Source organism: Peromyscus maniculatus, chromosome 1, assembly GCF_049852395.1.
Source record: "Peromyscus maniculatus bairdii isolate BWxNUB_F1_BW_parent chromosome 1, HU_Pman_BW_mat_3.1, whole genome shotgun sequence".
In the NCBI taxonomy this organism is placed as follows: Eukaryota; Metazoa; Chordata; class Mammalia; order Rodentia; family Cricetidae; genus Peromyscus; species Peromyscus maniculatus.
In genome coordinates this window covers 214,689,579-214,717,309 of record NC_134852.1, presented here as the reverse complement: position 1 = coordinate 214,717,309, position 27,731 = coordinate 214,689,579, and the positions used below count along the sequence as shown (strand labels likewise).

The window sequence follows — 27,731 nt, the reverse complement described above, 5'->3', positions numbered from 1 at the left end:
AAGGGATGTCCAATTTTCTGACCTGAAAGGTCACAAGAAAGAAAAAGGGGCCTAAGGGACTTGCTTTATTTTGCTGTGAGAAGCTTCAATGAAACAAGGCTGTAGACAAAGGCAATTCTGTTTCCAGGAAAAATTGTTCAGGAGTCAGAGGTCTATCTGGATGAAGGACTTGTGCAGGAAGCCTTTTTGACAAGAGAAAATTATAATGATACACTGCAAGTGGAACACAAGTCCAAACTTAGGGCCCGGGGAGTCCAATCAGCATGGACACGCTGCAGACAACAGCCCCACCCCACTCAGAAACTTGATCACTCTTAGTGCCTTGTCACGCCAGCTACACCCAGGAAACTGATTCAGGGGACAATTTTGTTGTTTGTTAAATTCTAAGAAGACTACACAATGGAGAGACCAGACTCTAGACGTAGGCAGAATAAGGATACATCCCAGTGTCACTCTTAATTTGCTAGTCTTTTACTTTTACATGGCAAAACATAAACATGACACCTTAATCATTTTTCAGTGTACAGTTCAGTGGTGTTGAGTTCACTCTCTCAATCATCTTTTCCTAAAAATTTTTGTCACCCTAAACAAATTGTATGCATTAAGTAGTTACCCCACACTCTTTCTATGAGACCCTGAAAAACCTGAATCTAATTTCTGTATGTTTGCCTATCCTGGGCTGGCCAGATGGTACACAGCTAAGGGCACCTGCTACCAAGCCTACAAATTAAGTTCAACCTAATACTTGGGACCCATATGGTAAAAGTAGTGAACTGACTCCCACGGGTTGTCCTGATTCCTACATGTATACCATGGGGCGCGCGCGCACACACACACACACACATATATACACACACACACATTTTAAATCTGGAATCTTTCACTTAGCTCAAGGTTTTTAACCTTCATACATGTTGTAGCATGTATCAGAACTTGGTGGAATTAAATATGCCACTGGATGTATATGCTGTATTTTGCCTATTCGTTCATATGTTGATGGACACTTGGTTTTTAGTCCAATTATAAATAATGCTGTCTAGACATTTGCAGACACATATTTGAGTCCCTGTTTACAGTTTCCCCTTCTTGATTATTACTAAACAATATGGCCCAGGGTAAAATGGAGCCAACTGTTGTTTTTCATTTAGGATTGTAAGGAAACTGGAGTGAGCTAAAAGCATAAAGTCCCATGTAGTGTACAGTAATTAATGCTTCTCTCTCCCACCTCCAACATGAAAACCTGCTTTTGGTAAGAGATAATATTCAACATGTAGATGTGGATGGTGCAGCACCAGCTGCCTTCTCTAGTAAGCTCAGGCACAACATATGGCACAGCATTTAGACACTTACTGGCCCACATTAGAACAGAATGAGGGGAATTTGGGGCCAGATGCAGGCCAGCTATGGTGGAAGATGAAAACAAAGTCAAGCAGTGCACCTTTTGATGTTATCTATCCATGTTTCTAGCCCAGGGTCTTTCAAAGTTCTGCAAGGGTGATTCTAGTCTCCTCTTTCAAGCTCTGTGACCAGTCCTTCTCTGGGCTTCAGTTTATTCATGTAGGAAATAAACACTCTGGCTTAGCTCAGTAATTTTCAAACTAGGTTAAATGGAACCCTAACTATTTTTGCAGTCAGATCCTAGGAGTGAGAAAGAAATGCAAAAGGGAAGCCTGGTTAACCACTGAAGATCTTTGTCTGGAAATCAGGAGGTGGAAATATTTTCATGACTCTGCTGGATAGGCCCTGAGATCCCCTGGAGAAGTGTGACCCATACTAGGTGACCTATTTCCCTTCACTTCAGACAGCTATCATGAAGTATGAAGAAAATTTGGAATGTGAGGCTCTGAGCATGCAGTAGTTGCTCAATAAATATTAGCACGCCCTTCTTTTGCCCCAGGGTACCTATTTGAAACAAACATAGCTTTATGCCTTCTAACTTCCTCTCTGTTGCCCCCAAAATAGAAGAGGAAGAGGCCTATCCACACTGATGCTGCTTGAAGAACTCCAGTTGTCTGGAGTCTCATAACCCATGAAATGTCCAATCCCATCTGATGCTGGAAGCTAAATAGGACTTAGCCTGCTTGACACTTGGATAGAACATGACTTCAAAAGTCCTCAAGCTTTTTTTCCCCAATCCTTTTCTGCCCTCAAGTCTCTTCCCAGTACTGTGGCAAGAAGCTGAAAAGCCTAGCATACGGCTCCCCTACCCTTCCACCCCAGCCTTTCACCTGGACAGACCCCTTATAAAGGCAAAGGTGGACTCTGAACTCATTACATTCATTGATAACAGGGTGAAGATCCATTCCTGTTGCTGGGAGACAAGAAACAATAATCTCAGTGGAGGAGAAAAGCCAGGTTCAGGGCCAGTGTCTAGAGTCCAAGGTCTATAAAGGAGGATGGAGAGAGTACTTTTGTGGGTGTAATTTCCATGCCCTTTGTTGCCCTGAAGACCACAGATTGGCTAGATGGTGTGATAGCTAATTCTGAAGGTCAACTTGATTAGAACCTTAACAGATGGTACCTATCAACAAAGGTTATAGCTGGTCTTCCCAGGAATTGACCATTATCTTGAATTTTCTCAGGATCCTCATAAGAATATAACACCCTTTATCAGTAGGAAGTAGCTTAGAAAACTACACCCACATTCCCAAAAAATGGATTATGGATATTTGTCTTTGTTTAGGTTGTTGGTTACAAACATTGTTATTGGTCATAGTCAATATCTTTCTAAAGAAAAAAGTGGGATATGATATAGATATGATAGGATAAGAGGGTAGATTATTGAATCTACTTTTTTTTTTTTTTTTGGTTTTTCGAGACAGGGTTTCTCTGTGTAGCTTTGCGCCTTTCCTGGAACTCACTTGGTAGCCCAGGCTGGCCTCAAACTCACAGAGATCCGCCTGGCTCTGCCTCCCAAGTGCTGGGATTAAAGGCGTGCGCCACCACCGCCCGGCTTGAATCTACTTTTAAAGAGCAACTTGTTTAAAAATGTTTTACATTGTTATGGATATTACTTTATTGATACAAATTTAAAGTTAATTTTGTTATACTTTATATATTTCTATTCTTCTTAAGGTATTACGTTTATGTAACTTATTTAAATTATAATGGATAATTAAGAAATACAGATTAACAATTAGTCATCTATGATAATCAAATCTATAGCCATGTTAGTTAAGTTTTCTAGGTATAGATAGATATATTTCAGTTAGGTAAGTAATCTTCAAACACTTCAAAGACCTACAGAATATGGCATTTAAAATATTTTAAAAACTTAAGATTTTTCTGGACAGTGAGACACATCTGCTCCTGGCAGCACCGATTTACTTCAGAGAAAGATGGGCATCAAAGACACTCTATATGGAGTTTATCTTCTTCTTGGCAAAAATAGCCATTTGGACAAGAAACTGTTCTTGCTTGAACTGCTTGACAAAATGTTGTATCAAGTCGACATGCAGGACCAATAGGAAGGTGACCACTAAACTTTGCAAGGCAAGATGGTTCTTGAGGTTCCTGCTTCACAGAGGAGACTGCCAGATATTCTACAGGACACAGAAGTGACTGAGAGACTCTAGGCCTATGGGCTGAAGATGGATGCTCCAACATTGCAGAGGAACTCTGGATGACTGTCCAGATAGCCAGCTGTCTCTGTCATTCTAATTTTTGGAAGTTGCTTACAATGCACTTCTTGTTTACTTAGGTAATATTATATCCTTCTGGGGTTTTTGATGTAGTTGAAGACTAGATAGTTATAATTTTCCTTGGTTATGATAAAAGATAAATTAGATATGAAACCTTAGACTCACAAATATAGGATACATAGAATATATTCTTTAATTTTACAACATACAAATAGACTAGATATTGTAACTGTAATTCTTGCTTGATAACTGTTCTATTATATGTAATTTTACCATGTTAAAGTTAAAAACCTTCCTTTTTGATTAAACAGAAAAGGGGAAATGCTGTGGGATAATGCTTTTGTACACTGGTTTAATAAAATGCTGATTGACCAGTAGCCAGGCAGGAAGTATAGGTGGTATAAGCAGACAAGGAGAATTCTGGGAAGAGGAAGGTTGGGTCAGGAGACGCCAGCCTGCCATCCAGATAGCAGTATGTAATGGCACACAGGTAAAGCCACAGAACACGTGACAACATATACAACAGAAATGGGCTGAGTTTAAATAAAAGAGCTAATCAGTGGTAGGCCTGAGCTAATAGCCGAGCAGTTTTAATTAATATAAGCCTCTGTATGTTTACTTGAATTAGAGTGGCTGTGGACTGGGTGGGACACAGGAAAACTTCAACTACACCCTGGTCCCTTCCTGTTGCTTCCTGTCCACCATGATGAGGGGAAGAGCCACATATCCCACCACCATGATGCTCTTGCCCAAACACAATGAATCAAATTCTCTAAAACAATGAACCAAAATAATTCCTTCCTTCATCAAGTTGTTTTTACCAGGAATTGGTCCAGAAACAGGAAAAATATCTAATACAAATGAGTTGTGGATTCTACACTACACATACCAGAAAGTTATACCACCTCGTCCAGGGATCCTTGTTCCAAGCCATACTATTTTCATTACCATCAAGCTCCATCTCATAATGCATCACTAGCTAGGGAGAAGAGAGCCTTTCCAAAGATAATTAATGGTCTTAGGAGAAACCAGGGTGACAAATAATACTGAGACACTCAAGAAAAGTTTATTCTATGCAATTCTTCTTCAAGCCCCATCAAGAAAATCTCAGCAGTGTGCTAGTATGTCTGACACATACTAATCACCATATAGTAAGAAAGGTTCATCATGTCCAGAGTTTACACTCCAGTTATCCATATGACATATGCATACTAGTTTACCTTATAGCTCACTTATTTTCAGTTAACACATGATTTGACTCAAAAGAAAAATGCTGATCATTGTAATTGTGGTCTGCAAATATGATGAGATCTATGAAAGCTGATGGTATTGAGTCCAGGTCTGCACTCACTCCCATTAGTTCCATACTCAGATGAGTAAACTAAGGTGCTATTATTGTTTGAATCTGAAATGTCCTCCATAGGTTTAATGTTTTGAATGCTTATTTTGTAGTTTTTGAAGTATTTTGAAGGCTGTGGAAGCTTTAGAGGGTAGAGCTTAGAAGTAAAAAGTAGGTCATATGAGCCTTTGAAGGTTATACCCATGACCTGGTGCCAGCCTGCACTTCCTGTTTCTTGGTCTTCCATTACATAAAGAATTTCCTAATTAACATTAGCTGTCAACTTGACACATCTTAGAAATACCTGGAAAAAAAAGTTTCAATTAATCAATTGTCTTTATCAGGTTGGTCCACAACCATATCTGTGAGGGACTGTCTTGACTGTTAATTGATGTAGGAGGACCTGCCCACTTATGAGTGGTACTACTATTCCCTGAGCAAGTGACCCTGGGTTGTATAAGGAAGCTACTAGAGCATGAGCCTAAGTAAACAAAAGGGAAAGCCCAGCAAGCAGCTTCATCCATGGTTTCTGCTTCAGAGTTCTGCTTGAGTTCCTACCCCAACTTCCCTCAATGATGGACTGTGACCTCAAAGTGTAAGCCAAACAACAACAACAACAAAAACCTTTCCTTTCCTAAGTTGCTTTTGGTCATAGTGTTCTATCACAGAAACAGAAAAGAAATTAGAGAATACCTCAAGGTTCTGTAATCATAGATGGAGCTGCTCTGCCAGGCCTTCCCTACTGTGATGGACTTTGAAACCCCCTAAAACCATGAGCCAAAGTAAATCTTTCTCTCTAAGTATTTTTTCTTAGTTGTTTCTCCCGGGCTTTGATCACAGTGATGTTAAAGTTACTAATACAGGCTCCAAGGATGCTTGCAGGACTGGAAGTTAGCAGGAGTGGTCTTCTTTGTGGTTCTGACAACAAGGAGTAAAGCCAGCTAGCTGACTGCCCTGAGGTCAGAGCTGAGAGCCAGTCTGAGGAGCCTTGCTCACCATCCTGGTGCTGATATCTGAGGCAGAAAAACCTGCCACTGAGAGGGTGCAATGAGTAAGATAAGGGTCGAAAAATTAAGAAAGCAAACTAGGAATCACTTCTTTTCGTACAACCCCTTTTCTTTTTGAAGGGTGGTTGTTTTCCCTGAGAGCCAAACAAACATTAGGGATGGATTTCTTTTGTGCAACAGTAGGCTGATAGGTTGCTTCCCCCATAACGGGAACAAACGTCCCTGTTTTACCCTGTCATTGTTTACAGAAACAAAGAGGCAACCCTATGTCTGCACAGGGCACTGAGAACAACATCCTGCCTGAGGACCTTTGGCCAAAAATAAACTCCAAATACTGCCTGGGCTGGGCATTCCCAGCATCCCACAGAGGAATACTATAGCGGCTAATGTCAAGTCTGTCCATCCCACCTGTCTACCCTTCCTGTCTAGGAAGCACCCCATGCAGGCCTTGCTTGGGTTCCTGCTCTGACTTCCCCCAGTGATAGACTGTGATCTGGAAGTGTAAACCAAACAGACCCTTTCCTCTTCTAAGTTACTTCTGGTCAGTAATTGTGTGTATGTCTGTTGGGAGGTTGGGGCAGGGGGAATCTATGCATCAGCATTGAGCTTCATATAGATCCACTTATACTTTCTAGCAGAATTACAACTAAGGTAGGAACCACCTGCCAGGCCTTAGTCATTAAGACTTCAATAATGGAGAAGCATGAGCCCAACTAAAATGAGCCACAGCAAAATGTCCTTACAGATAGCACTGCTGAGGCAGGTCACTCAGTGCTCCACTCTGAACTAGCTTATGTTCCCAACTCTTGGCTGCCTGGCCTGTAAAGTAGATGCACGAATGTCCTCTTAGAGTGTTACTGGGAAGATCTACACATTTGTAAGAAATCAGTGCTGTGCAGTGTTGTACTCTGAAGGATCTAAAGGCTATAGAAGTCTGTCACAGAAAACAGCAGGAGGATGTTGGTGTGGAATGGTTGTGAAGGGTCAGGTTTGGTCCTGACCTTTTTCTGATAGACATCAAGGTTTTGGTTCTCCAGAGGAAGAGTGGCTCCTGACACAGCACGTACACCTAGATTTGTTCTTTTTGTCCCTATATACACCCTGTTCCCAGAGAAACACAGGACTTCTTAGAAAAACAGGTAAGACAAGGCAAGCACAAATCATTTGAAAATAACAAAAATGAAGTATGGATTTCATCAAAAATTGTAAATATCTCAAATAATACCATCAAGAAAGTAAAAAGATGGGGTCCACAATGGAGAAAATAGTTGCAAATCATATATTTGAGAAGAGACTTGTATCTAGAACATACAAAGAATTCTTGTAAGTCAACAGCAAAAAGACAAATAACTAACTTTAAAAATGGGCAGAGGATTTGAATAGACCTTTTTCAAAGAATATACAGATGGCCAATAAGCACAGGAAAAATTGAAACATTATCAGTGACCAGGGAAATCAAAATCAAAATTGTACCAGGAAATCACCTCATACCCACTAAGGTTGATAAAATTAAAGACAGAAAACTGAGGGCTGAGGAAATGGCTCAGTGGGTAAAGTACTTACTGCATAAGTGTTAGGACCTACATTCAGATACCCAGGATCCACATAAAATGTGGATGTAATGGTGCACCTGTAACTCCAACACTGAGGAAGCAGAGACGGGCAGATCTCAGGACCTGTTGGCCAGCAAGTATAGCCAAAATGGTGAACTCTAGGTTCAATGAGAGACTGTCTCTAAAAATAAGGTGAAGAGCAACAGAGGGAGATACCTAAAAACAATCTCTGGATTCCACACATGCATACACATGTGAATGCACCCAAATAAACATTCTTGATAGTTCTCTCTGCTCGTTTGTGTTCATTCTCTCCTCTCCTTCTCTCTCTCTCTCTCTCTCTCTCTCTCTCTCTCTCTCTCTCTCTCTCTCTCTCACACACACACACACACACACACACAGAGTAAGGAGGAGGAGGAGAGAGAAAAGGGAGAGAGAAAAAATATTAATGAAGATATAGATAAATCAGAACTTTCAGGTGATGGTTACATGATCTCATGTAATTTATTTCATTTTCACTTTATATGAGTGAGTGTTTTCCTGCATGTATGCATGTGCACCACTTGTGTGTCTGGTGCTCAGAGAGGCCCATGAAATGTTCTCCTTTCCCTTCTTTTTCACTTCCCCCTTTCAGATTTGGCAACATGGCCTCCTAGAAGCTCTCCTAGTTCATTGGCTGGACTTTCAGCTTCTTGGGACTGACTCACTTTCCATCTCGAAGAAGGGCCTATGCTGAGGATGATTTAGTTTGGGGACACTGGCTCTGGGGCTTCATTGAAGCCATCAGCCTCTAGCTCAGACCTTTGCTTCCCCTGTACCTGGGCCTCTGCATCATTGAGAAGTGAAGCAAGCTTTTGAGAAAGCTCCTCCAGGAAAGGCTGAGAAGGCAGTCCAAAATTTATTGTAGGAAAACACTCAACCCAGGGGATGGCCTCTCCCAGGTCCCTGGACAGCAGCAGATGGTGTGGTTTAAATTTCAGAAATTGAGGAGCACTTAAGGGAAAAAATGTTGGCAGGCATCAAGGCACTTATAAAACCATCTAAACTGATGAGGGAATCCAGGCCTCCTGTCTCTAGAAGATGAGGCAACATGAACAGAGGTAAGGAACCTAAAGACTCAGATAAGGGTTTTCTGACAGAGGCTTCTGGACCAGGGAAAGAGAAAGGCCCTGTGCTTTCCGATACCCTACACTGAGACAGACCACAGGGCCTACTCCTTTTGGGGCAAAGGAAACTCTCTACCCTCACTAGATGATCAGAGGTAGGGGTACTGAATTGGAGGAATGGTAAATGGTGCTCCTTGGGAAAGATGCAGAATTCCTAAATCACAAAGATTAAGATCAAGTCTTGGCCTTGCCACTTTCTAGCTGTGTGACCTGGGAAGTGACAGCTGGCAGGCCTCCCCTTTTTCAGCTGCAGGATGGAGTATTTACAGTAATATAATAAAAAGGACTCTGAGCTAGTGCTTGACACAGCAAGTAAACAGTGAAGAGGAGGACCAGGCTTTGTAAACTTGTGGTAGGACGATGTCTTGGTAGAGGGTGGTAAAGACTTCATGGGCTGGCAGCATGAGTTCTGAGGTCTACAGGCCCTGCCTGCCTATATGTACAACCTGGAAGCCTGGCATACTAGGAGCTCAGCCAGGGAGCTGTTGTCACCATCATCCCCCAGCATACTTCCTCCCCTTAGGAGCACTGCCTCTAGACTTGAGACATCTATTCACACTCAGAGTGTTTGCTGTGTTTTACATGGTGGCTACACTAGAAATGCAGCCACCTTTGGCTGCTTCATATGCCATGACTGTGGTCAAGAGGATGAGCCACTTGCATGCTGACATCAATTGCATGCTATTCAATGGCTCACAGATGGAGGGTGTAGCCATATTGTCAGGCCATACACTGGCCAGAGCAAGCTGGGCAGTTTTTGCTTTGAGAGGCATTTTATCATCATTAATTCTGTTGGTCCTATAAAGGATTAGTGATGCCTGCAGGACCCATAAACAGAAGTGTGTGACTAGGATAGAAGCAGAGGAGAGGAAGAACCAGTGCAGAAGCAAGAATGAGATTTATAATATGTCAGAGGTGGCCACTCAGTAGACATTTGGAGAAGCAGAATTATGCAGGTTACACAGTTTGGCATGGAAAGGATATGGCCATGCCAATTGTAGTCACTGATGAACACACCTGCTTGAGAATAGGTACTAAGTTTTGAGAGAGAATGGTGGTTAGGACTTTGTGCTGTGAGTGTGGTAACTTGGTCTATCATTAACCTGGAACATCCATTGAGGAACTGTGTCTAATGTCTAGGGGACTGAACAAGATGATCAATGGTTCCAAGGGGTAAGAAACTGTTCACAAATATAGCTCTTATCTCTAGAGTTGATGGCCTGCACCAGTTGAGTCCAATAGGGAAGCTACTTTTCAAAAAGGAAAACTAAAATTGGTTATGGTTGCTCATGTCTATATTCCTACCAAGTAGGATACTGAGGCAGGAGGATTAAATATTTGAGGGCTGGTGAGATGGTTCAGTGTGTATAATCACTTGCCACCAAGCCTGATGACCTGAGTTTGAGCTCCAGGTTCCACATGGTGGAAAGAGAGACCTGACTCATGAAATTCTCTCTAACCTCTGTGCATGTCATGGCGCGCGCATGCGCGCGCGCGCACACACACACACACACACACACACACACACACACACACACACACACAATGTTTGAAGTTAGACTGCACACTGAGTTCTTAGCCAGCTTGGAATAGTGAGATTTTTGTCTCAAAAAAAAAAAAAAAAAAAAAAAAAAAAAAAGGTGGTAGAGAGAGGAGGTGGCTGTTTCTAGGGTTCACTCAGCTAAACCAGCTTGACCAAATAGGTAGAACAGCTATGACCAGATCATTAAATGTGTCAAGTCAGTGTTACAAACCACCACCAACTCACCAAATTAGTTTCATTAAGGTTGGGTCTTTCTCCTTCCTCCAGCAACCATTAACTGGCTATAGATACTTAGGGAGGAGTCGGTAAGGCCTCATGAGCCCTTCCTCCTCTGTGAGAGGCTCAATCTTATCATAGATCTTGTGTAGGTAACAACAGTGACTGTGAGGTAATGACTGCCAGGCAGTAATGGTGCATATCTTTAATTCCAGCATTGGGAGGCAGAGGCAGACAGATCATGTGATTTTGGGGCCAGCCTGGTCTACATAGAGTTCCAGGGCAGCCAGGGCTATACAGAGAAACATTGTCTCAAACAAGAAAAGAGTCCAAAAACTATGTTAACTATGTCATGCCCAAAAGACATGCTCCATAACACTCCAACCCTTCCCTTGGATATTACATTCTTTCCACTCCTTCCTCCATGATGTACCCTGAGCCTTGAAGAGAACAAAATAGATGAGGGCTCCTCAACAGTCATTTATTCTCGAAAGAACGTTTTTCTATAATGTATCAAAAGGCAGCAGATACTAGAAAATCAAGATTGCCTGGCCTGTGGGGGCTGTGTCATTACAGTTTCTTCAACAACTGGATAGATGTTAAGGTCAGGGTAGACTCCTGTTCTTTAGTATTCTCAAGAACACACTTCAGAATTCCCCACTTTCTCTCAAGGATTCACCTCATTGCCCATTTCCAAACTGCTTGATGGACCTCTCCCTCCTGGTCATTCCTGGCCCTGACCCTCCCCATCATTTTACTGGAACTGCTTTCTGCTGAGACCTTTCTTCTGTGCACTTCCAACCCCAAAATTAATGAGACTCACCTTCCAGTCTAAATCTGTGGGCAGTGGGCAATAAGAGGATCCTTAGAAGGTACCAGGTTTCCTACCCTATGCCAGGTCTATTCTGAACTTCTGCCTCTATGAGGCTGTAACATAGTCTGGGTAAAGGTGGAAACTGTGGCACTCTGGGAACCACTGGCAGCCACCATTCATGTATGCCATCAGGGCTGCCCACATTCCTAGACAGGGCTTCCCATTCCTCCCAATGAGAAATTTGGGAGGACTCTTACCTTTGGAGTGAGGTACTTGGTCATTATTTCCTTCCCCTTCTCTCCAAGTTTTTCATCTGGAGTAACTTCATAGTCTGCCTAAAACAGAAGGGAAAAAAAAAGAATAACAGTTTTGCTACTGAAGTTGGAATGATTATGGAGCCTTGGAACCTCTTGGTCAGAAACCATCTGACCAATCCCCTCCTCCTGTAGAACAGGTAACTGTGGCAGAGAGAGAGGAAGATCTGGCCAGGGAGCTCAAAGTCCAATCAAAAAATTCTACCTTCCATAGGAATTGATCCAGCCAACCATGAACTGAAACCTCTGAAACCATGAGCCCAATAGATTTCTGCTACAAATTTGATTTTTCTAATAGAAAATAGAAATAGAAATTTGACAAAAAAGAAACATGGGGACTTTTCTAGAGGATCTTATCAGAACGTTAAAAGAACCAGCTAATATAACAAGGGAACAAAAACTGTTATTTATTTTTAAGGGAAAATAGGTTTACAACTTTAAATGATATAGTATAGCAGTTCTCAATCTGTGGGCCACAATCCCTTTGGGGGTCCCATATCAGAAATTTACATTATGATTTTTTCCAGTTTTTTGAAATAGGATGTCACTGTGTAGCCCTGGCTCTCCTGGAATTCACTCTGTAGACCAGGCTGACCTTGAACTCACAGAGATCTGCCTGGCTCTGCCTCCCAACAGCTGGGATTAAAGGTGTGTGCCACCGCCACTGGGCCACATTCTTAACAGTAGCAAAATAGTGGTGAAGTAACAACAAAATGATTTTATGGTTGGGGGTCATCACATGGGGAACTGTATTAAAGGGTCTCAGCATTAGAAAGATTAAGAACCATTAATATAGTCCATCATAGTGAGGAGGCCATGGTAGAGTTCATGGTAGCAGGAATGGGGACCCAGGTTAGCCACATTTTGTTAGACCAGGAAGCAGAACTCAGGCTGAAAGTAGAATTGGGCTATAATATGCAAGACTTGACACTAGAGCACCATGTTAGCCACAGGACCCCTTTGTCCCAAAGGTTCTATAGCCTCCACAAACAGAATCACCATACTAGGGACTAAGTGTTCAAACACAGGAGGCAGTGGAAACATTTGACACCCAAACCAAAACATTCTGTCCTTGGCCCCACAGGCTCACAGTTATCTCATAAAGCAAAATCCATGCAACACAACTTTAACCCTTGAAACCCAAGATATACTCTTAGCTGTGATCCCTATAAAAATTAAAAAGTTACATTCTTCTAATATATAGTGGTAGAATAAGCATTCCCATTCCAAAAGGAAGCAACGGGAGAAAAGCAAGACTGAACCAAAGCAAGAATGAAATGTAGCACAGCAAACACAAAACCCTGTAGCTTCATGTCCATCATCTAGGGTTTGTGGCAACAACATATGAGCTCCAACAGACTTGGCCAGTACCACTCCTACAGTCCTGTCAACTATAACACATGTGAATTCTCTGCAGGGACAGTGTGGCTTGTTAGAAATTTCCTGGCCTCATTGGCTTTTTCCTGGAACCTTGGTACAAGCCTCCATAACACTAACTCTTGCATTCAGGATGCCTGCAAAGTTAGCACTATGCAGATGGTGCTGTCAGGTTCTGCTGCTAGCTCAAGATGTATCCAGGACCCCTTTTTATTACAGCTGCACTGGGTCTCTGAATGTCTGCTCAAATACTCTGGGAAAGCATAGCAAGCTGCCTTGGAAGCTTTATAATTTCAGGCACCCCCACCCCACATACACACACACAAACACCCCACACACTTTACTTTCAACTCAATTTCCATTTTTATGTCCTGGAGCTTTCTATGAGTAAGGTCTCATCTTCAAGACCCCTTTCCTATTGTTCCTGTGCTCCATGATGCTAATCTCTCTAGCAATTATAGCTACTTTTATCCTTGGCTTTTTCTGTGCCTGCCCCAACTACAAATTTAAGTACACTCACATTCTTTTCTTCACCAAATTCAACATTTTTCATACCTATCTGTTTTTCTTTTTGCTCAGATTTTTTTCTATGAATCAAACTAAAAGAAGAGAGCAAAAACCAGGTCACAGTCTGACTATACTGTTAATGAAATTTCTTCCATTAAACATATTAAAAATATAGGATTTAATCTCAGATTCTTTGTCAGGATGTAGTATGAGTGGCCTCTAGCCCAATTCCCCATAGAATTTGTTTCTCTCTGATACCTTGTGGGCCTAGCCTTTACTACATTTGTACCAGCATTTGGATCTTCTGAATTCTCACCAGAATGGCCCATTAAGTTCTACTTACTATATTCTAGCCTGCAGCTCCAAACTCTTCTACATGTTATTTGCCAACCAATTCTGAAGGCCTACAAACCACATGGTTAGGTCTATCACAGTAATAATCCCCTTTCTCGGCACTAACTTTTTTTTTGTTTTAATTACTTTCTGTGTTGCTATAACAAAATTCAAAAGCAAATTAAGAAAGGAAGAATTTATTCTACCTTGAAGTTTTAAAGAATATATTGATTCATGGTTGGGAAGGCATGGTGAAGTTCATGGCAGTAGTAGCAGGAACCTGAATCCATCACATTTTGACAGATCAGGAACCAGGGAGTCAGAGGGTACCATTCTACACTATTTAGTAGTGAAAAGCCACTTGCCCAGAGTCGTGAAGCCAGAGATGGCATGGTTGGGGCTCTGAACTCCATACTCAGAACTCTTTCTTTGAACCATTAAGAAACTTAGGACTCCAAGTCACTGGTAAATTCAGGAAATTCCAAGCTCTAAAGAAATCAGAAAATCAAAGTTTACATGTTGCCTGAGCCAAGAAGGGCTCCTTCACTCATCCAATGCACTTGCTAAATGGATAAAAGGCCTCGTGTGTAACAAGAAGCTTGAGTGAGTTTGCCTTTCTCATTTAGTCAAAGCAACTAATTGCAGATGGTGTATAACCACTTCAAAACCTACCACCTGCGAATTTGTCAGCCTCAACACTAAAGCACAGACCAAAAAGGCACGGGAAATGACCAGTGTGGACAGGTCTGCAAGCATTCAATGGTACAGTAGATACTAGGCCCTTCTTGCCAAATTGAAGGCAACTCACAGCTCAGGATCTAAGTTCTAGTCTCCTTATTCCTGCCAAAAGACCCTCCTGGAAATAAAAAAGTAAAAAATAAAAAAAAAAAAAGTCAAGAAGCAGGCGGAAGGTCCACAGAGGGAGCAGCACATTTTTATCCAAAGTAAGCAAGTTCCCTTGCTTGATGCCCCTCTTCTAATAAAAGAGCCAAGATCCACAACTCTGCAATGTATAAACATGAAACCTATGACCATTTGGGCTATAGTGTGGTTGCTCTAGAAGATATTCAACCACTTATTTTATAAGCTAGAACTGAGGCTCAGAGAGGCAAAGAACTTGCCCAAGTCCACACAGCCAGTAGTAACAGAGTAAGGACTGATCCACTAGGACATGATTCCCACTGTGCCACCAGATCACAGCACATCTCTCCTACAGCCAATTCCTTATCACCAGCAAAAGGAGGCTTAGACTACTGCAACTTTCATGGTGTCTTGATTTGACTGATGAATTTCTGAGATGCTTTAAGGAGAGGAGGTAGCTATTTCTTCTTGATTCTTCCTGTTACCTTCTTCCCCTATATTCCCAACAATCCCCCCTAAAATTCAGATGGTACACATACATACACACCCATGTATACACACACACACACACACACACACAGAGAGAGAGAGAGAGAGAGAGAGAGAGAGAGAGAGAGAGAGAGAGAGAGAGAGAGAGAGAGAGAGAGAGAGATTGATTCCACATGGAGCATTGATGACAGAATTGCCAAACATGGCAGGTATGACTGTTCCCAATATACAGAGGAAAACACTGAGTTTCCAAGCTTCAAATATAGCAGAGCTGGTAGCAAAAGAGCTTCAACACTAAGGCCAACCCCCCTTTTCCAGGAGGAGCAAAGAAGCACCCAGTATCCTGTGTTCCTGGAAGCCTCACCCTGTGGTCTGGCACATCAATATAGCCAGACTGCTTTATAGGTCCAGGTCCCTGGGCAAATGGCTGACCATTTGTGGTAACTAAATCCCACTCTGAACACTGAATTTGCACTGTCCCAAAATACATCTATAAAGGCAGTTCTATTTAACCAGACGGAGGTCTGGGGCTCACTGATCAGGCTCAGTGACCAGCTGAAAATATTATTGCTCTGGGTTCTAAAAGCCATGTTAAAAAAGAAAATAACATCACATTCAGGTCAACTTTCTCCCAGCAGAGGCCAGATGGGAGCAAAGCTCCACTGGAAAGCAGCTGGGAGCACTTGGGGACAGGCCTTCCCACTCCTGGATCAAAAGGCCTTTTTTGACAAGACTATGTCAGGCCACCACTACTTGAGAAGCATTAGTTTTGGGAGGCATAAAACCAACAGAAAGATGCCAGCTGGTTTTTCCACACTGATTAAGTCACCTAGAGTGACAGGTCTTGTCTCTGGAATGATCCCAATGAGGGCTGGGGTTAGTGGGGACAAGTCCTGAGAGGCCACCTAAAGAGAGAAGGAAGGTGCCATGATGGATGGGCTCAAGGCAGATCACATGACACAAGGGTGTAACCAGTCCAGAAACCATCTATTTACCAATATTCCTGTCCAGTAGTGGGGAAAAGCTCCAATCAGTTTATACCAGCTCATATCAGAAAATGGAAGCAGTAAATAGAAGTCTGTGCCAAGAGTCTAGAAATTTCCAAAAATGGCAGGCAGATGATGACTTTACAGAAGAGAAATAGTTATGTGCTGTGTAATAAACTCATAATTCTAGCTCTTGGCAGTTGAGGCAGGGGAATCTCTAGTTCTAAAGTCAGCCAAGTCTCCATAGGAAGACCCTGTCTCATAATTTCTAAAAGACAAGAAAGGAAAACCTAATGCAAGGGATGTCCTTTGAACTCCATCTAAAGATGGCACCTTCCCACCAGAGTGGGTAGCAGGCCATGTCCCCTACCACAGCAGAAGAGATTCTAGCCATCTTCTTTCCTGTCCATCTGAGTCCTTCCCACTGCTCATAACTCAGTGCCCTTGGAGGCTATTTCTTCTTTCAATTCATTCCAGGTGCAAACAAGGCAGGCAATTATTTCACCAGCTTCTCTGTGATTTATAACAAATGAAGGGTGGCCTTGGGGAGCAGGTGCTGCCCTGACATAAGGAGCAAAATGCTCTGCTGAGTTCAGCCAGCAAAGGATTAGTCATCTATCTGTGCTGCCAAAGCACCAACATCATTGGATACCCCAGCTTATAAACCTGCTATTTCATGCTCTCGGCCTGCATCATCAATCTCAGAAAACACCAAGGAAAACAGGTCCTAGCTGGGAAAACCCCCCCTCCCTTAGATGATTTTTTTAGGACCACGTTCAAAGGAGCCACTCTGGATCAAGAGCAGCATCTAAGCTAGATGGGGTGGCATATACCTTTAATTCTAACATTTGAGGTGCAGAGGCGGGTGGACTTCTGTGACTTTAAGGCCATCTTAGTCTACATATTGAACTCCAAACCAGCCAAGGCTATACAGTATACTTTGTCTTTAAGAGAAAACAACAACAACAACAGAGTTTATACTAGTTTCTGCTTTGCCTCAGCAGACTTAGTGTCACCTTCTCTAGCATTGGCAGAAATATGAAGTCAGACATGCCATGAAACTTTGCTATCTCCAGCTTCTGTAATTATTGGTGTGGTCAGCTATTCCAAAGCTTGTGATGCAGGCTTGTACCATGCCTGGTCAGCAGTGCTACTCCAAGTAGACCTTTCTGCAGAAACAGCAAGGTCCACCCACACTGGCCCTGGTTATTTGCATGTACTGACTACAGAGGCTGCTCCTCCAAGCCCTTTCCACCCAGTAGAAGGGAAAGACAGTGTGAAGATGAAGTAGTTTTCTCAACTGGCTTTCACCTTGGCATCTCAGTCCCCAAACCTTCTTCTGAAGACCCAGGTTTCACAGACTAGCCTCCTGTTTCGGTCCCTTCTCTCATCCTAGCATGTCAGAACATGGTGACAGCAGAAGGGAAGCCCACCAGCTGATCTTCTCACCTTGTGTGCACTTTATAAACTTCCCTGCTATGAATCACATTCACACTTCAAGTGAGTGTCCATTTCCTGGGAAGTCCCAGGTGATAGTCTGCACCATGCTGCAGGAGGTAGGCCCCAACCTGGCGTTCTTTCTGTTTACAGCTATAATGCATGGGGAACACCCTCAGAGGTCCAGGGTCAGATGGATCTAGCCTACTCCAAAAGCTATGTTCAATATGTTCAAAAGTCATATGTTCCTCATCGAACAGCCCAACGAGGTCACTGTGTCATCTTGACACAGCATATGAGAAGCGATCTGTGAGAGAAGGGAAGAACAGACCCTTACCTATGCAAGACTAAAACTACCAGGAATGACCTGTGAGTAATGTTTGGGTTAAAGCAGGTACTGGATAGAAGGGAGGAGGAAAGAGCCACTGGATCTCCCAAGAGGGAAGTGAGAAGTCCCAGCATCACAGAATCTCACAGCAATACCACCTCTTGTCTGTCCCACATTCCTCTCTGAGACTCAGACCCAGATGGCTCTCCATCCTCTCCCTTAATGACTGCTTTTCTCTACCCCCACCCCCAGAATGAGTTCCCCACAACCAAGCTCATCAGACCACCACACAAAAGCCTGTCTCTGTCACTTTTAGTTCTGAATGAAAGTAACCTCAGACTAAACAAATTCAGGCAAAACTTTGCTTTCTTGGCTCCTGGGACCAAGAGACACACATGAAGTTAGAGGACAACTTTTGTGAATTGATTCTCTTCATCCATGGTGGCAACTGAGGATGAAACTCAGGTCTTCAGTCTTGGTAGAAAGCATTTTTACCCTATGATCCATCTCACTAGCCCCCTACTTTAAACTTTCTCTATGAAAGAAGAACTTTCCCTCAATCCACTGACTCCAGGGAAAGGCTTCCCTTGTTTGTCTCAGCTCATAGGCTCAGCTCTGCTCTAACAATCAACTGTAGTCTAGGCTGGCATCATTTGGAACAGTCATATAATTAGGAAATAGGAGTGGGACATCTAGGAGACTGGACAATTCTACAAGTGTCCACTGATGACTCCATTTTAGAAGAAGCACTCTTTTCAGATAACCTTGAGCACAGGGTCTGGCTTTGCCAACTCCTGTAGGTCCTTTTGCATCTAGAGAAGTAGGCTGGGGATATAACTTAGGTTAGGCAGAGTACTTGGTTGGCCTGTACAAAGCCCTGGGTTCAATCACCAGTACCACATAAAACCAGGCTTGGTGATGTACACCTTTAATTACAGCACTTAGGAGCTGGAGGCAGAAGCTCAAAATCATCCTCAGCTACACAGTATTTTCGAGACCAGCCTGGACTACATATATCCTGCCCTCCTCCCTCAAAAAAAGGGAAAAAATAGGACCCCCAAGGAAAATAATTAGAACAGAAACAGAAAGACAAAGAGAAGCAGAGCACTTAGTGTCCTAGTGAGGTAGAATTATGTAAAATGATAATTTTACATAATCCCAAACAATCAGGCATAAAATCACTAGTTATGTGTGCTCATGTGTAATTCTAGGCCAATGAAAGGCATGGCTTGACTTTTTAGCATTTCCTGACAAGAGGTTTCATTTGTTATTGCATCATCTTTGAAACTGCCAGCTAACAAAATGGGCTCAGCAACTCTTGCCTCAGGTTCTGGAGAATTCTCTTCTCATGCTGACTCATGTACCTGCTAACAGGGCAACAGCAGCATGGATGCTCTGAGACCAGGTTGTAGCTCCTACTATGCTACTGCGTTTCTTAATCTAGAGAGCCAGCCATGGTGTGAAGATGCTCAAGCCACCCCATGGAGAGAGCTGCCAGGAGAATAGCCAGCACCAACTTGTCAGCCATGTGAATAACTGAGAAGCAGATCCAGCCAACATCTTGGTGTTTGAGCCAAGATCTTTGAGCCAAGAACACCTTCTACACCAACCCAGAGTTCCTAACCCACAAGACTATGAGCTAATACATAGTATTACTTTTTTCTTTTCATTTTTTTCCTTTTATTGAAAATAGGTTCTTTTTTCATACAATATATCCTAATTACAGTTTCCCCTCCCAGTTCCTACCCACTTCCCCTCCCCTCGGGATCCAGTCCCTTTTTGTCTCACATTAGAAAAGAACAGGCTTCTATGAGACAACAACCAAACATGGCAAAATAAAATATAATGAGATAAAGAAAAAACATCACATCAAGGCTGGACAAGGCAATCCAAAAGAAGAAGAACCTCAAGAGCAGGCACAAGAATCAGAGACCTGCTCTAATACGTTGATTCCTACTCTTAACAGCTCTCTGAACTTTATAGTTGGTGCTGCTTACTTCTTTTGACATTTTCTTATTGCTGATATTTGATCTTTTCTTTATCCCAAAAGGTAAGCTCCCATGTGGTAAAGTATTGTGGAATATTATTTTAACTGTGTAAAGGTGTGTTACATTTGTTTCTACTGCTTTTGTTACATTTGTTTGATTAAATAAAATTAACCTGCGGTCAGGAAGCTGAGTCAGGAACTAAGTCTAACATGCGTTCTTTAGTGGGGGCTGAGCAGAAGGAAGGCTGTTTTTTGGAAGATGTGAACAAGGAGAAAAGGTTATCTATTTGCTGTTCAGCCTCTATGAGCCAGTGGATTTCACCCAACCTTTGAATCCCGAGTTCTATAGAAGAATGGAGATTTAGCAGTGCCTTAGGAAACAGAATTCCTGGCCTTGCTGCGGCTGTTCAACTGAACTGCTGCTGGTAGCTGCGGAGTTGGAATTGCCAGTTGGGACAGTAGTTTCTTAAGGTGCAGCCACTATAATGTCTGAAAAACAACTATAAAAGAACTTGCCTTTTCCATTCACTATATAGCCCCAAACTTCAGAAGACAGTCTCACTTGTAGGAGACACCCAATAAATACATGCCAAGCAAACCTGGCTCAATATCCAATCTTCCCTCACACCCCAAGAAGAGACTAGCAAACTTTGGATCTTGTCAAAATGTGTTTTTCACACAAGTGGCTAGCCAGTGGTTTAGGTTTCCAGAATGTTTAGGGAGCAACCCATCCATTTTGAAGATGCTCATGGTAAGATCTTCTTAGCCTGTGAGGATGACACTAGCCTGAGCCACCATCCAGTCCCTAGACAGATAACCAAACCTTTCTTTGCCTTCCAGAGGTCAGACTTAGGTTACTGACTCTGCCTCTCAATGAGAGAACTGTGGAAGCCCCTTGACTGCCCAGACTTGGGTAAGTTAGCTGCACTATCTGAGGAGCAATACACATGGACTCTACCCTCAAAACTACTGCCACAGTTTGTACTTGACCTGAGAAACGCAGATGATGAGACTTCAGAAGAGCACTTCTTGGGCTTTGTCATAGTCCTGTGAAGAAAACTTAGTTTTAATAAGCTCCACTTAGTGCAAATTTAACAGAGAGGTAAGAATGCTGAGGTTGGAACTGGCTAAGTCCCTAAGTTTCCAAGGTGCTAATTAACTGCAATGCCAAGGATGCTGTTACTTCCCACCTCCTTCATCCAGTCAAAATGAAAGAAAAAAATAATAATTTCAGATGAGAAGTTATGCTGGCACTAGAAAATTCAGCAAAGTCCTCAAATATAAAAGAAGTCCAGAGGCTAATTATGACAACAGGTGGCAATGAAAGGGACTTACTAAAGGGACAGGTCAGCTCTCTAAACAGGGGGCTCTGCCCAGGTGTTTTTTTTTTTTTTAAAGCATTCGACCTATTAATGCAAGAGACAGACTCCCATTTCCTTTTTAATAAACAGCTCTTGGTACTGTCCCAGTAAGAAGGGAAGGACTACACAATCAGAATGAAACTGAGTATCCATTGAGTTTTATTTTTTCCCTTCTCATGGACTAGATGTACCTAATAGAACACATGGTTGGAAAATTCCACCAGCTCCTCAGCTCAGCCTGACCCTGCTCTGCCTCACCAACTCTTCAGACAGGTCTCAAGACTGTGGCCACCTCATCTTTTCCAGATGGGGAACAGCCTTGGTCTTGCACTTGCAGACTCTGGTCATCATTGCTGCTCCAGCTGCCTCTACCTGCTGGGCAAAGCAGCTCCCACAGCCCTAAGATTTACGTCTCAGCTGTATAGTGACAACTCCTGGTTTTCCATTCCTAGCCCAAGCCTTCCTTGTGAGCTCCAGATCTGGATAACTATCTCTCTTGAAATACCTTCACATGTATGTCTATTAAACTTCTCCACTGAATGCTGAAGAGGCTCTGACTTTGAAATGACCTCCCCACAGCCTTAGCCTTGCTTCATTCTCTCAGTTGCTTGGAAGACATGTGGCTAATATCAATTTGACATGATTTGTAATCATGAAAGAGACAAGCATGCCCATGATGGGCAATCTAGATGAGGTTAACTGAAGTGAGAAGACTTACCCTAATATAAATGGTACCATTCATGTCCTCCAACTGGAGGAGGAGGAGGAGGAGGAGGAGGAGGAGGAGGAGGAGAAGAAAGAAAGAAAGAAAGAAAGAAAGAAAGAAAGAAAGAAAGAAAGAAAGAAAGAAAGAAAGAAAGAAAGAAAGAAAGAAAGAAAGAAAGAAAATGGGGCTGGAGAGATGGCTCAGAGGTTAAGAGCACTGGCTGCTATTCCAGAATTCTCAGTACCTACCATATGGCTGTTCACAATTGTCTGTAACTCCAATCTCAGGGGATCCAACACCATCTTCTGGCCTTCAAGAGTACCAAGCATGCACACGGTATACAGATATTCATGCAGGCAAAACACCCACACCAAAACAAACAAACAAACAAACAAAAACCAAACAAACAAAAAAATTAAAAAGAAAGAAAGCCATTTTTTTTTAGGAGGAGGAGGACGACGAAGCAGAGGCAATGGCAACCTGTTTTCATCACTCTCTGCTTCTTGACTACAGATGCCTCAAGCTCCTGACACCAAGACTTCCTCACCATGATGAACCAAAATAAATCCCCTTTTCTTTAAGCTGCGTTTGTCAGTTATTCTGTTGTCCCAAAGTGACTAACAAGGGAAACCATCCTCAACAATTCTATCTCATCTCCAGTTCATCAGGGAACTCTGGAAATTCTGCCTCCAAGACATGCCCCCCCACCCCCAACCACAAGTCTAATCCAACTACCTGTCACTATTGTTTTCATGCTGGCCCAAACACTGTGGCTCTCACCTGGATTGCTATAAACCACCTCCTCTCAGATCTACCAGATTTTACCCATGCCCACCTAGATCACATCATGCCGTCGACTGCTTTGCTAAAATCCCCCATTGGTTCCCAAACTTCATGCAACATAAAAGCCAAAGTCTTTCAGAGGTATAGGGGCTTGCATGATCAGTGCTTCTCCTACTCCCTGTGCCCTAACTGCTTCCTCTCTAACCATGCACACTCCATAGGCATTCTTACAGCAGGTTCCCTTTCTACAATGCCCTTTACCTACTAGCTTCAATTCCTTCTAGTCTTCAGTCACATGTTACCTTTGCAAGAATACCTATGCTTACCACTCTTCTTAACACCTACAACCAGGCTTCCTTTTCCTTACTCTCAACACTGTGTAATCTGCTCTGGTTATTTTTTTCCATCCCACTTACCATTTCCTAGTACTTAAAAATTAGTCCTCCTGTGTTTATGGCACAAGGAACACCCTTTTCTGGCTAGAAGGTAACATTACAAGTGTAGGCACCTTAGACTATTCTATCAATTTGTCCCAAATGTCTAGAACTCTACCTAGCAAAGAGTATTTTTGTTACATGAATGAAAGGCTAAAGACTAGTGAGTAGCTTGGTACTAGGGCTTCTTATCCTGGCTCAAGTGAAAGCTTTGCTATGGGTCACAGTATTCTGGATCCCTGGAGAAAGGCAACTGAGGCCAAAGTGAGGACTCTCCAAGACACAGTCCAGGTGGCTATGGTAGGTGGGTACACACAGAGGGCCCTGGTGCATTCTTGACCAGTGGTCCTTAGGCTTTATGGCCATAACGAAAGATCCTGGAAAAGAGGAGTCCCTCATACAGAGAGGTTAACATCTGCCCACAGTTTCATGAGAGCTAGGGACAGAGCCTGCACCATCCTGGCAGCCCATCTCTGGATTCAATAACTTCTATCAATAACCATCTGCCAGCACAGTGTAATGACGATATAAGTGTACATAGGAAGCAAGGACTCAGAGAAGAGAGAAGGTGAGATGGGGAAGGCTCTGTGAACAGGACCAGGAGAATAAGCAGACACCTGTCAGGGAAATGAGATCATTGAGTGGCATCTCAGTAAGAGAGGGTTCAGACAGCCAGGGCCAGAGAACTTAACTTAGCCTAGCATGTCAGAGCTCCAACAAGCAAATGGTTGGACAGAACCAGAAGTTGAAAACACGTCTGATGTAGACTGGGAATTAAAGATAAAGCAGGGGTCTGCTGGTGGCTAATCTGTTAAGCGATCCTCAGAACATGGTTAGCAGCTTGATATACAGATATACAGTAAAGTCCTTGGAAATTTGAAAAACACTACTACCTGCTAGACATGATGGCTTATCTGGTTACAATGAGCACACCTAGTGCCATACTGTGGTTCCCAAATGTCACTTTCCAGGGAAAGGAACCAGGCTCCTTGGTATAATACAAGATGAACCCAGAATACTATCACTGCAGAAAGTAAGAAGCTGCTAGTGAATCCTGGGCTCCACAAGTGCTCAGGAGCCCACCTGAGGGGGGTTCCCACTGGCTAACAGTGACTCCAGGAAGAAATCAGGACAAGAACTTCAGTGCACTGGGACACATACAACACATTTAAAGCCATGAGCTCAAAATTCTCACATATTACCACTACTAAGGATGTTAGGGAGCCGATGTAGGGCTCTTGATTTGTTGTGTGTTCATCCATATGGAGGCCAGAAGTCAGCTTCAGGTGTTGTCCACCTTGACTTTTTGAGACAATTATTTCACTGAATCTGGACCTCACCAAATAGGCTAGACTAACTGGCAAGTGAGCCCCAAGGATCCATTGGTCTCTGCCTCTCCAGCACTGTAATTATAAGCACACACTGCCATGCCCAGCTTTTTTGTTTGTTTATTTTAATGTAGGTGGCAGATCTTCATGTTGCATGACAAACATTTTACCAACTGAGCTATCTCCCAACCCCAAATTGGGTATCTTGGAACATAAAGGAAAATTTTTCAGTCATTTCCTATTTGAATTTTAGTGTTAGACAGCCATAGAGGAAGTGAAGAAAGTCCTCCAGTTAGCATGAAGAAGAGTAGAATTAGAATATTGTCATGTTGTAAACATGATATAGGTGTTGAATGTTGCCATCTTAAAAAGAAAGATGACCAGATATCTTATACTCCCCAATGGAAGGCTACTCTGATGAAATCAGGTACAAATACGGATGGATGGACGGACACACACACACACACACACACACACACACACACACACACACACTGAAATTTACAAGAAATGATGGGTGTTTTCCTTCTTTCTTTTTTCTTGTATGTGTTGTTTTTATGCATTGCTGGGATGGAACCCAGGTCTTTTTGTATGTACTAGGCCAGAGCTCTATCACTGAAACAAACCCTAAGCTGTTGTGGTTTGAATAAGAATGGCTCCCATAGGCTCATACATTTGAATGTTTGGTCATCAGGGAGTGGAACTACTTGGGAGGATTAGGAGATGTGCCCTTGTTGGAGGAAGTGTGTCATTGGGTATGGGCTTTAAGGTTTCAAAAGACCATGCCAAGCCCCAGAATATGTGTGTGTGTGTGTCTGCCCTCCCCCTTCTCTCTCTCTCTCTCTCTCTCTCTCTCTCTCTCTCTCTCTCTCTCTCTCTCTCTCTCTCTCTCTCTCTCTCTCATGATATAGCTCTCAACTATGTTCCAGCAACTACCTGCATGCTGCCATGCTTCCCTTCCCACCATGATGGTAATAGACTAAATCTCTGAAATGATAAGAAAGCCTCCAGTTAAATGCTTTCTCTTATAAGAGTTGCCATGGTCATGGTGTCTCTTCACAGCAATTGAACACTGACTAAGACATTAAACCCTTAGTTGTTTTTTTTTAAAGATTTATTTATTTATTATGTATACAGAAGAGGGTGCCAGATCTCATTACAGATGGTTATGAGCCACCATGTGGGTGCTGGGAATTGAACTCAGGACCTCTGGAAGAGCAGTCAGTGCTCTTAACCTCTGAGCCATATCTCCAGCTCCGTTAGTCTTTTTTTTTTTTTTTTTGGTTTTATTTTGTTTTAAAGAACTCTTAATCTTTAAAGATATATACTGAAAACTTCACAGATGAAACAATTTTTGATAGCTGATACTTGCTATAAACCACTGCTGAGAGGAGGGTGGAAGTCTGGGCTGATCACTGTTGAAGTGAGGTGAAAGGCACATGAGGGCTCATTACATTATACAGCTGACTTTTACTTTTTTAATAGTCTGAAACTTTCCATAATAACTTTTTTAAAAAATCACCAGGTCCCACTCTCAGAGATCCAAATTTATTTGTCTGGGTTTCAGCTTAGGTACTGGTAATTTTTAAGGCTCCCAGGTGTTTTTAATTCTCAGTCATGGTTGAGAACTAGCTTGATCATTCAAGTGAAAGATGGCAGGGCCTGTGTTAGGACCAGGACTGAGGCAGAGGCCATAGGTGATGAAAGGGGCTCAAGAGGTCAAGGAGCTGAGGCACATGCTTCCCAAACACGGGGGAAGAATGAGGAAGAGGGAAGAGTTAAGGGCACTGCAGAGACTTCAGCTTCTAGTAACTGCAGAGCAAGGAACACTCTTGGGGCTGGGAGTCTGGGGGACATGGAAGAAGTGGCTGCATGTGTTGGGTGTGTTGACTTGGTAGAGGTAGTGGAAGTTCAGCGGAGACGTCTACCCTAGTAGCTTTGCTTATAGGTCTAGAGACAACAGGGAAAGTCTGAAGAGACATTAAAAACTTGAGCCCTGTGGGGAAGCATCCTCAATAGAGATAGAGGGCATGTAAGTCTCTAAGAAATGGTTCTGTCCTTGAGAGGAGATCCCAATGGCCCCACTCCCTTCACAGGGGTTCTCTATTGCTCTCTCCTGCCACCTAGAGTCCTTAATCTCCATGCACAGATAGAAATCCGAAAGTTAGTTGTCTAGGCTATGAGCTTGAGGGGCCATGACCATCCTGATCAAAGGCTGATGTACTACTGAGTATTTTCATAATCTCTCTAAAAACTCATGCTTTTGTTAAACAAATGAGACACAACACAGCTAAAGGAAGTCCTGGAAGCATCAGGCATAGCCATCTGACAGAGACAGTGGGGGCTGGCTTGAAACAGCCAATGGGCACTCACTGAACAAGTGTTTACTGATGGTGCCTGTGTGTTCAGGGAGCACTGCCAGATGGGGTGGACAAGAAGCTCAAAAGCCAAAAGTTTGCATTCCCTGGGGAAACATACAGTAAACTGGTAAACAAAGATACTAGCTGTGTATTTTATCGGAATTTCAGCTGGAGGAAGGCAAGAGCTACGTCAACATGAAGAACTTTCACAGTTTCTCATGCAACAAGTTTAGATTCTTCAGGTTTCAAAACCAACAGGTCTATATTTCCTCTGGACAAAAACCAATTGCTGATCACAGAAGACCCAAGGGCCACTTGGTGGGGACTTACCACTAAGTCCAGAAACTGAATGTAGCATTCCAGCTCAGGCCTGGTTTCACAGAACTGTCGAAAAAGCAGTCTCCCAATTGGTTGCTTGTCACATAGACTGCAGTAATCTCTGTCTGGAGACAAGACAAAAAAAAGCATGATGAGATCAGTAGAGCACCAGGCAGGGCAATCTGTTACTCTACAATTGGGTCAAGAGTCCTGGATAGATGAGGCAAGAAAATGGTGAACTTAAGCCATTATCTCATAGGGTCTGCACATACACACACACAGAGAGAAGTCTAGAACAAAGAATGGTACCTGGCTGTTTTTCAGCATTATGATTTCTATATGGAGACACCAGTGGTTTTGGCAATTATGGCTCCATTCCCTGTCTGGCCAAACAACATGAAACAGAGCCTGATTCTGGTGAGTGGGTAAAGGTGTCATGTAGCAGGAATCTTAGAAGTCTTATTAATAAAATCAAACCTGGAGCCAGTTATTGGGGTGAATGCTGAATGATCAGAGAAACAGAACAGGTCACATCCAATCTCA

General features: G+C 42.8%; 1 protein-coding gene across 4 annotated transcripts in view; it reads right to left on the bottom strand.

The window, feature by feature from the left end:
- Window positions 1–27,731, bottom strand: part of Grk5 (G protein-coupled receptor kinase 5) — a 217,772-nt gene that overhangs the window by 38,040 nt on the left and 152,001 nt on the right. For all 4 annotated transcript variants that reach the window (XM_006978475.4, XM_006978474.4, XM_076563413.1 and 1 more), the window contains exons 3-4: window positions 27,201–27,313; window positions 11,537–11,614 (exon numbers count right to left, since the gene is read on the bottom strand). In XM_006978475.4, coding sequence (XP_006978537.1) covers window positions 11,537–11,614; window positions 27,201–27,313 — 191 coding nt within the window. The remainder of the gene's footprint in view (window positions 1–11,536; window positions 11,615–27,200; window positions 27,314–27,731) is intronic.